Raw genomic sequence first — 10,197 nt, forward strand, 5'->3', positions numbered from 1 at the left:
TGGTCAGTGTTCTAGGCAAAATATGCTCAACAGATGATAGTGGAGATGCAGCCAGAAAACAACTCCAGCTATTTAAACTGCCAAATGAGACATAAAGCCGCATTGTAAAAATCATCTGGAAAACAGGTTTTCCTATTGAAGTCGCTATGTGTTAATTACTGTGATCTGGAAGAGCTCTGTATCTAAACGCCTGGAAGCCGACTTTCACCCCGCATATGTAAATGAAGAAAGTGCTGAATCTGAGCCAGAGGGTTCATGTTCGGATTCATTTCCGTGCATGCCTAGACATTAATATGTGTTCATGTAGGGTTCGTACAGTACGAGGTGTTATTTCCTTATAAAGAAACACCAGGTCTCGCTTTCCATTCTCCTTACAAAATTATTCGCATTATTTATGCTACATTGAGCGATCTAATTTCTTCGTGATAGTCAGCTAATTGCTCTGGCAGGTAATTAGAAGCGGTTTACAACGCAAAGGGCTTTTGCGGTGCCCCTCGGATTATTAAGTTGCTCTGTAAATTACACCATATTTGCCGAAGAGAGGGAGGGGGAAGGGGTTGGCGATCTTTTGAGAAGTTCTCCTGCGATCAGAGCTGAAACACGTCCACGTCCCCATCCGTGTGTCCCACCGTCCCCTCCCCTCCCCCCCCCCCCCCCCAGCACTTAAAAAAATGGGGGGAGGGGGCTCTGCCAGGGCTCGGAGTCGAATTATTCTCAAGCACGCGATCTGAAGCCCATTTTGTTCGTGCTCACTGGTCCAGAATAACTTGGCCATAATGGCCGGGAATGGGCCAGGTCTGCAGCAAGCTTCCTGCGCCCTGGCAGCATCCAGCAGGCATGTGGGAAAAGAATGGCTTAAATGGGGACATCTGTTCAGTGTTGCTCATCTCGCTCCTGCGGCCAGGTCGGGTTAAGAGAATAACCTGTTCACCACCTTGCCTCCTTCCTGCTGCTCGCCTGCCTCCCCTCCCTCTCCCATCAAGTTAATAAGGCTGCTGGGGCTGGGGGGGCGGGAAGGGGGTGACCTAATTGCTCTGCCATATAGGCAAATAACGACAGGGAAAGGTGGCAGCTACATTGTAAGAGGAACAGTAAATATATCAATATTAGGGTCTCTCAAGTCACATCGCAGGAGTTCCGCACTCGAGAGAAGGCTATGGTGCACACCGAGTGCGCGAACCGACGTGGGCAAAACCTTCCTGGCTGAGTGCTCCGGCGGAACGCCTTTCCTGGAGGAGCAGGGGTTCTTCCACTTCGCAAACGGCGAATTCTTTTATTTTCATTTCTTTTCCCCCAGATTGACACTTTTCTGCGGTTGGCAGAACAAAGAAATAAATAAATACGAACATACATGCGTGGAAAGCTTTCCTTTTCCTCTGTGTTCTCTGCAGACTGCTTTCGGGTGCTGTAGGATTTGTATATGCAAGTGTCTATCACACCCACACATTTATATACGCGCACATATGCACACGCGCGCATGTATATATATGTAGTTGTAAGTTTATATATAAATAGCATGTATTTCGGGGCATGACCCAGCTTCAAGCAGCCTTCCTCAATGGGGACGTCCTGTCTTGCACACCTATTTTTCAAACGTTTACTGTATCTTCTCACCCGTTTGTAAAGCTTGTACAATGATTTGAACACATGTGTGGTTAAACCATCGGACCCAGAGCAGCTCCTAGATTATTTGTAATTAAACACAATTCCCAAAGTAGCATTTATCTTCCCGAAACTGCGATTGCAATTGTCAACCGTCTGGAGGAGACGCGGGGTAATCTGGAAGCATTACCTCCTCTCCTAACGGAGCAGAATGAAAAGAAATCGATACCGCTGAGGAGAAGAATTTAGTAGTTTTTAACTGTAAGTGGTGCCTGGGAGAAAGTGATATATAACAGGAAAAACAGAAAGCAGCTTAAACGAATCTATCCTAGGAAGGACAGGAGCGCCCGGCTCCGCAGCCGGCGGCGGGGGTCCGCGCTGCCCCGCCCGGCTGCCGGCGCGCCCAGCCCGGGAGCTCGCTCTCCCCGCCGGAGCCTCCCGGTACTTACATGACCGCCCAGGAACCGCCGATGCGTGCACAGCGACAACATATCGGGGGTGGGGGGGTGGGGGTGGGGGGTAGGGGAAAAAGGGGAGAAGAAGGAGGAGACGCGGATCGTGTCTGGGCGCACACCGGCGATGTAAACAGGGTGGGTGTGAAGGTGCCTCTTCCTCTCCCTCCCCAGACACTCACACGCCAGCATGTGCACCGCGTCTTCCCGGGCTAATCTAATTACGGGGACCTTTCAGAGGCGCAGCCAGCTTGCTGCCTTTTTTTGCCTTCCCCCCCCCCAGGCCCAGACAAATAAATAAATGAATGCCGAAGGACGTGAATCCCTTCCGCCGGCTGCGAGCAGGCAGGTCGGCGTGTGCCCTCGCCCAAGTGGCTCAGCGAGGAGCCCGGGGTCTGTCGGGCATGTCCCCGCTGCCTGCGCGGGGGAGCAGCCAGGCCGTGCGACGCTGCGCTGCGCTCGGGCAGGGAAACGCGGGGCGGGCAGAGGGACGGGGAGGCCGGCAGGGTTAGCAGGTACCTGGAACAGACACGTTTGCCTTGATGGAAGAAATAATGCCGGCAACCTACATAGCGATAGATGCGGCACCCGCGCACACGCACTGTCCGCTGTCGCCAGGCTGCGAGCCCCGCTCAACCGAACTACCTGGTGAGGCAGTGAGAGAGGCGTCCCAGGTAAACCACAGCAATGCAGGGGGGCGAATGGAGGTTAAAGAACGACACGACTCATCCCCTTTGCTCAGTGACCGCCAGGCACCGCACGGTCCTTTCTGGCCGGTGACTGATTTGTTTCATTTACGTGCTATCCCCCTTTTTCCTCTCCCCGTCCAAGCCGAGCCCTCCTGCGCCTAGAGAATTGCTTGTCACCCCTCGGTAAATCTTCCAGGTGACAGCTTCCAGGTGAAGGTGGCGGGCGGAGGGGACTTCTGGTCCCCACCTCCCCAGGGGCAGCGGGCGCGGCGCGGCAAACCCGGGGGGAACGCAGCGGCTTCCAGCGCACGGAGCGCTGCGAGGGCGAGGGCAAGGGCCCCGTCCGGGGGCTTTTCCCCGTGCGGACCACGGGAGCGGAGCTGGGAGCCGCGGGGCGCCGAGGAACCGAGGCTTCGTCCTGGTGGGACGCCTGCAGGACGGCGGAGCGGAGCCGCGCAGCCGGGAAGGCACGGGTGGGTCAGGCTCCAGCCTTGTGCCCATGAATTGGCGCAAGTGTGGCGTGAAACGCGCTCCCTCGCTAATACCAACATTCGGCACACGGCGTGGTCAGCAGCCAGTTTAATCTTCCCAGCTGTGCCTTTTCCGATAGCACAGACCTCTGTTTCCCCAAAGAGAAATCTCCCCTCTACACCCCGATAGAGGTGTCTGTAGACAGACAAGGACCCCTGAGGTACAGCGGTCCATCCATCTCTGTCTGCTCGCCGGCCGCAGCCCGGAGGGTCAGGGGTTTCTCCGAGGAAAATACACACACACACACACCCACACACACCCACCCACCCCCCGAAAGGTTAGAGACAGCTATCCTTGTGGCTAAAGTTCCGCGATTGCTAATGTATATTGTAGACACAAGATGTTAGGTAGACTTGAGCAAGTTGTTCCCAGGATGTAAATTAGGTCCCAAAAGCTGTTGTCCAAATCGAAGAAACAGAGAATTTAATCTGGGAGGCTATCCATCATAGCCTGTAATAAAGGGAGCGACATGGATGAGACAGATGATATGATTAAGGAGCTGTGGTCGTTTTAATTAACTTTTTGCTGTCCTGTAATGATCAAACTGGTCAACAGACCCGGTCAATAAGCATGTTAATATCAAACAAATAAAACCAGGGATGATTAAAAACCTCCTGGTTTATTAAATTTGAAATTCAAATGAAATTTATGCTGCAGATGCATACAGAATGCTAATAGATTTTAGCTTTATTGAGAGTGGATCCCACAGGTTTTCAAGAAACAGCACGAACATTTATCTACTCCCGTACATTAAACTTCAAATGGAAAAAAAATGTTTTAATTAATTTCGGGAAAACCTCTCCTTGCTGGCTCGCCCCCCACCCCCCCACCCCACCCCCCGCCCTCACCTGCATGTTATGTTGATGTACTGCACCCTTAAGTGCAGTGGTCAATAACGCAAATGCAAACAAAATTGTAAGCTTCCTTAAGTCCTTTGCCCAGCAGGCAATGTATACAAAGGGGGAAGGTTACAGATGTTTCCATGGCGAATTCAGGAAAGATCAGCTCACCGCTCTCAAAGTTCAGAAGCTGCTGCTTTTCCAGTTTCAGGGAAATTATCAAGGTAGCAGAAGGATGCCACTGACAGGAGTTTTGTGATTCCTATTCTTTCCTGATGTATTTGCCTTTTTTCCTCCCTCTCTGATGAGTTCCCTTGTAAAGTCTCCCACGACTATTTTTACAACGAGTTTTTAATAATTTCCATCACGGTGCTTTTAAAGGAAAAGCGCACTGAAAATTGAGGACTTTCCGTCCCAAACCAAGAGAGTCAGGGCAAGCATCGGGACAAACAAACACGAAAAAGATCAAGAAAGGACACGTTTCCTCTGGGCAGACAAGTGCAGACAAAATAGGGATGCGAAGGGAGGACACACCCGGCGAGGCTCTCCTAAAAAGAGATGTATCACTAACGCCTTCTCCTTCCCCGGTGGACGGCGAAGTCTCCCAGACTTCGCGGGGCTGACAGGAATGCGTGTCGATCTTTTTACCTAACCTGGCACACCACAAAATGCGATTTTCTGTTCCTCTAAAATATAATGCTCAGGATGCTTGTTTTGCTCTTACGCTTTCTGATCTATGTCTTAATAGTGCCCTCCCCACCTCCTGCAGATAAAGGAAGTAGAGATAAAAAGTTAATAAGCATTCATACAAGGGAGTATCTCCGGGAAACGTTCTTCCCCTCTTCGCGGGTGATAGTATTGATTAAATTAAACCCGAAATTTAAACAAGTGTGCATTGGGTCTGTAAAATGAATATCATTATAGAAGGAGACCAAAGCAATGAAGTTAATTCTTTTTTATTTGTTAAACGGAGTTCCCTCCTTCCCCCACCCCTTCCTCCTTCTGGGCTGGCCTGTCACGCCTTCTCAACAGGCTAAAATCATTCAGAGCAGCTCGCGGAGAGAAACGCGACATTTATGGTAACCGCCAGCCTTCAGAGAAAGAGAACAGTTCATTAATTTACTTCACTCTTACTTCAAAGTATGATAATGTACGTTACCCCCTTGATCAATAGTTATGATGTACAGTCAATATCCCCACCACACGGAAGCGGGTCAAAACCGAGGCCGGGAGGAAAGAAACAGCCCCCACCAAGCAAAGCTCCGTGAGGACCTTGCTGCGGAAACCCCCGGGGGTGAGGGCACCTGGGCAAGCGGGGCCGGGTCGGGGTGGCCCCAGCGGGCGGCTCCCCCCGGGACCACGGCTGCTCTTCCCCGCAGCCGCCCGGCGCTGGGCGAGGAGCCGGGGGGGAGCGAAGCGCTCAGGGCCGAGCCCCGGCTGCTTCGGGAGCAGGCGGCGGGGGCTGCCCGGTTGTACCGGTGCCTCTCGGGTGGGCTCCGGCGGGGCCGCGCTGGCAAAGCTCCTTCGCGTACCTCCTCCTCAGCCCGGGGGGGGAGGGGGGGGGGGGCTGAAAACGGCGGGTCTGTGAGGGCGGGGGGCTGGGGCGACTGCAGGCAGCTGTCGCCTGAAGTGCTGTTGTCCCCCGCCCTCCACCCACCCGTACCGAAGGAAACGGGGAGAGGGAGCACTGAGCAGAGCGGGGTGGGGTGGGGAGACCCCGCGGAGAAACGGGATGCTCCATCGTTGCGCTAATCATAGTAACGCCGAGGAGGATGATATAAACATCCATACAAATGTCAACCGGAAAAAAAAAAAAATTAATCTGTTGTCAGATTACCCGCGGGGGGAGGGCAGTGAGGGGTGGAAAGGGGAGACCGGGACGAAGCAGCGCGACCTGGGGGCGAGGGGGCCCGGCGGACCGGGACGCCGCTCGACGACGTGACAGCGTGAGGTCATCAGCGCCGTCGGCCGGCGGGGCTCGACGGCGCTGATGACCTCACGCTGTCACGTCGTCGAGCGAGGCGACGGGCCCAGGGATTGGCTGGCGGCGGCTCAGCGGCACTTCAAAGCCGGCGAGGGAGCTACAATTGTGGTGGAATGGGCGGAACTGATCATTGTATTGCACACCTCTAAAAAAAACACTGCCTCTGATTTATCAATATAAAAAAGATCCTCTGAGAGGAGGGCACTTTTGTGTGATGGCAACTTCACTTCTAGGGGTGAGTCTAAGGATTTTTTTCTCTTGCTGGTTTAATTGGTTTCTTTTTATTGTCGATTGGAGGGGGTTAAAATAACCCCTGTCTTGACCGGGGCTATCAGTCTCCTCTATTCATCCTTTTTTTTTTTTTTCCGTCTTTTTTTTTTTCTTTTTTAACTGAAGTACAAGTGAGTTTAGGAGAAAAGAAAGAGTGAGAGGGGGAAAAAGGGGCAGAGTCACTTTTCAGCGAGCAGGAAAAGGTTTTAAGGGCATTTGTAGAAACAACCTACAGCGCCCGGGCTGTGCTGTTCCTGTGCCCCCGGAGAAGTGGCCTTTCTTCTTTACATGTGACTGCTAGAAGGAAAAAAAAAAACCAAAAACAAAAACCCAAACCAAAACCCAAACCCAGCACTGTCGTTTTTCGTGTGCAATTTCCAATTTGCAACAGATTGTGGCTTTTTATTTCCCTTTAAAATATCACAGCCCGCCGTGTCCAGCAGGTACGTTGAACTTGTGTATACATACATATGTACATATGTTAAATTTATATATATATTTAATTATCGTTGGTACGTAAATGAGGCTTATTTCAAGGAAGTGTTTTGTTTCTTTTTAAAAAAGGAGTAATTTGATAATCTTGCAATTCGATATTTAAGAATACAGTCTTACTGGCCTGAGGGACGGGGACCGGTCAGGTCCCGGGGAAAGGGAACAGTCTGAAACGTTGCAGCCGCCGTGCCGGGGGCGTCTTCAAAGCTGCGGTAACAGGCGCAACTTTTTCCCCCTCTCATTTTTCACCCCCTTTTTTAACCCTAACCCTTCCCGAGGCCCTCCGTGGGAGGAGGGTTGGATGGTGGGAAAAAAAGCCTCGGAAGGCTCTTGGAGGCAGAGCCGCGGCTCCGGCGAGGTGGTCCTCCCACGGAAGTCGCGAAACTTTGCGGCCGCGGCCGGGCGGCGGAGCGGAGCGGAGCGGTGAGGAGCGGGGCCGGGCGGCGGAGCGGAGCGGTGCGGAGCGGGGCTGGGCGCGGGGCGGCGGTGGGGCCGCTCCGTTCCGTCCCTGACGCCGGCGCGGCGGCCTCTCCCCTCTGTGCCCGCAGGAGGAACCGCGGGTAGGCTCCACGCCGCTGGCCATGCTCGCCGCGACCTGCAACAAGATCGGCAGCCCCAGCCCCTCGCCGTCCGCCCTCTCGGACAGCGCGTCCTCCTTCGGCAAAGGCTTCCACCCCTGGAAACGCTCCTCCTCCTCCTCCTCGTCCTCGGCGGGCAGCTGCGGCGCCGTGGGCTCCGGCCTCCCGGGCTTCGGCGTGGCGGCCGCGGCGCGCAACGGCTCCTCGGCGGCGGCGGCGGCGGCGGCGGCGGCCGCCCTCGTCTCGGACTCGTTCAGCTGCGGCGGCTCGCCGGGCTCCAGCGCCTTCTCCCTCACCTCCAGCAGCGCGGCGGCCGCCAGCTCGCCCTTCGCCAACGACTACTCCGTCTTCCAGGCGCCGGGCAGCGCCGGCGGCGGCGGCGGCGGCGGCGGCGGCGGCGGCGGGGCAGCGGGACAGGAAGCGGCGGCGCACCAGCCCGTCTTCATCTCCAAGGTGCACACGTCGGTGGAGGGGCTGCAGGGCATCTACCCGCGGGTGGGCATGGCGCACCCCTACGAGTCCTGGTTCAAGCCCTCGCACCCGGGGCTGGCCGCCGGCGAGGTGGGCTCGGCGGGCGCCTCCAGCTGGTGGGACGTGGGCGCCGGCTGGATCGACGTGCAGAGCCCCAACGGGGCGGCCGCGCTGCCCGGCTCGCTGCACCCGGCGGCCGGCGGGCTGCAGACCTCGCTCCACTCGCCGCTGGGCGGCTACAACTCGGATTACTCGGGCCTCGGCCACTCGGCCTTCAGCAGCGGCGCCTCCTCGCACCTCCTCAGTCCCGCCGGGCAGCACCTCATGGACGGATTTAAGCCGGTGCTGCCCGGCTCCTACCCGGACTCGGCCCCCTCGCCGCTGGCCGGCGCCGGGGGCTCCATGCTGGGCGGCGGCCCCGCCGCACCGCTGGCCGCCTCGCCGCGCTCCTCTGCCCGCCGCTACTCGGGCCGCGCCACCTGCGACTGCCCCAACTGCCAGGAGGCCGAGCGGCTGGGGCCGGCGGGGGCCAGCCTGCGGCGCAAGGGGCTGCACAGCTGCCACATCCCCGGCTGCGGCAAGGTCTACGGCAAGACCTCGCACCTGAAGGCGCACCTGCGCTGGCACACGGGCGAGCGGCCCTTCGTCTGCAACTGGCTCTTCTGCGGCAAGCGCTTCACCCGCTCCGACGAGCTGCAGCGGCACCTGCGGACCCACACGGGCGAGAAGCGCTTCGCCTGCCCCGTCTGCAACAAGCGCTTCATGCGCAGCGACCACCTCAGCAAGCACGTCAAGACCCACAGCGGCCCCGGCGGCGCCGGCGGCCCCGGCGGCGGCGGCCCCGGCGGCGGCCCCGGCTCCGGCGGCAAGAAGGGCAGCGACACCGACAGCGAGCACAGCGCGGCCGGCAGCCCGCCCTGCCACTCCCCGGAGCTGCTGCCGCCCCCCGAGCCCGGCCACCGCAATGGCCTGGAGTGACGGGCGGAGGCGCGGGGCCGCCGCCCCCCCCCGGCCCGCCGCCCCCCGGGGCGCTCGGCGGCCCCGCGGCGGGGACGCGGACACGTAAGTAGCCGGCGCGGCTCCGCAGGGTCCGCGCTCAGCTCCCGCGGCCGCACCGCTGCCCGCCCGCAGCCCCGTACCGGGCGGCCGGTGCCCTCGGGCCGCGCAGCCCCCGCGGTGGCGGCAGGGGAGCGGCTGGGCAAGGCGCGAGAGCCGCGACTTGCCGGGGGGCAGCCCCGCGGCCGCCTCCCCTCCCCCTCGCCTTGAGACCCTCCCTCGGCTTGCCTTTAGAGCGGAAAAAACCACGCTCTCTCTCGCTTTCCCGCTGGAAACCGTCCCGCACCCCCTCCCGCCGCTAGCCTCGGTGCGGCAGCGGTGCCGCGGACGGGCGGGCAGGGGTGCCCCGCGGCGGGGGTTCCGACGGCAGCGCCCGCCAGCCGCCACCGCTGTCCCCTCACAGCGCCCAGCGGAGACCCGGTGCTGCCCGCACCTCGTTAACTGCTCGGAGCCCTTCAGCTCCCCGGGACCGGAGCGGCAATGTGCGTGTCCCTCCCGCCCCATCCCTCCCCCTCCCCCCGTCCCGCTTTTTTTTTTTTTTTAATTTTAACAAATCGTTTCCCTCCGCGAGCCCAAATTTCACTCCGTTTGCCAGCGCATTTGTATAATTCCCATTTGCGTAGGAATCGTGGAATACGCTGAAAGTAATTAGGTTGAAAGTCGTATATTTTTAAACTCCAAACAAATGAAGAAGCACCGTGGGTTTCAAGCGAAGCTGTAGTTCCAATGCCAAAAAGGGAGGCCGGGGGAGCGGGGGGATAGGAAAATAAAATATTTGTAAAATACGTCTGAACCTATAGGTTTGTACAACTGAGGAATCGTTCTAGATTAACTAACAATTAAATATAACTCCACCAATGTATCGGTGTGAGATGCAGTTGTCCAGGAGACGATTTTGTATAGTATTTTTCCTGTAAATTACTTCCAGTAAATATTTGAAAATATATTGAAGTACACTTGACGGTTTTTTTTTTTTTTTTTAATTTTTATTTCGGTTCCTGTCACGAGAAAGCGTTGTTGTTGCAGTCCTGGTTCACTGCATTCTTTTTCTGGACTCGTTCCTTGAAGTGTACATCAAATCGCACTTCAGGATATAGGTTTTGCTTGAATATTAATTTAGGTAGGCATACAACTGTAATTAAGCAAACAATATTTGATAAATGTTGAATGACATTTAATTTAATGGAGCATGTACTTATTTGCATTTGCTGGCAGTTCAGGTATAGTTACAGT

General features: G+C 56.6%; 1 protein-coding gene across 1 annotated transcript; it reads left to right on the forward strand.

Moving 5' to 3' along the window:
* The first annotated feature begins 6,296 nt into the window (after positions 1–6,296).
* On the forward strand, positions 6,297–8,886 carry SP8 (Sp8 transcription factor). The gene is made up of 2 exons (XM_037386827.1): positions 6,297–6,332; positions 7,408–8,886. Exons 1-2 carry the CDS (start codon positions 6,312–6,314, stop codon positions 8,884–8,886), a joined length of 1,500 nt encoding a protein of 499 aa, XP_037242724.1. The 5' UTR covers positions 6,297–6,311.
* Positions 8,887–10,197: the final 1,311 nt, after the last annotated feature.

Source organism: Falco rusticolus, chromosome 4 (assembly GCF_015220075.1).
Source record: "Falco rusticolus isolate bFalRus1 chromosome 4, bFalRus1.pri, whole genome shotgun sequence".
NCBI lineage: Eukaryota > Metazoa > Chordata > Aves > Falconiformes > Falconidae > Falco > Falco rusticolus.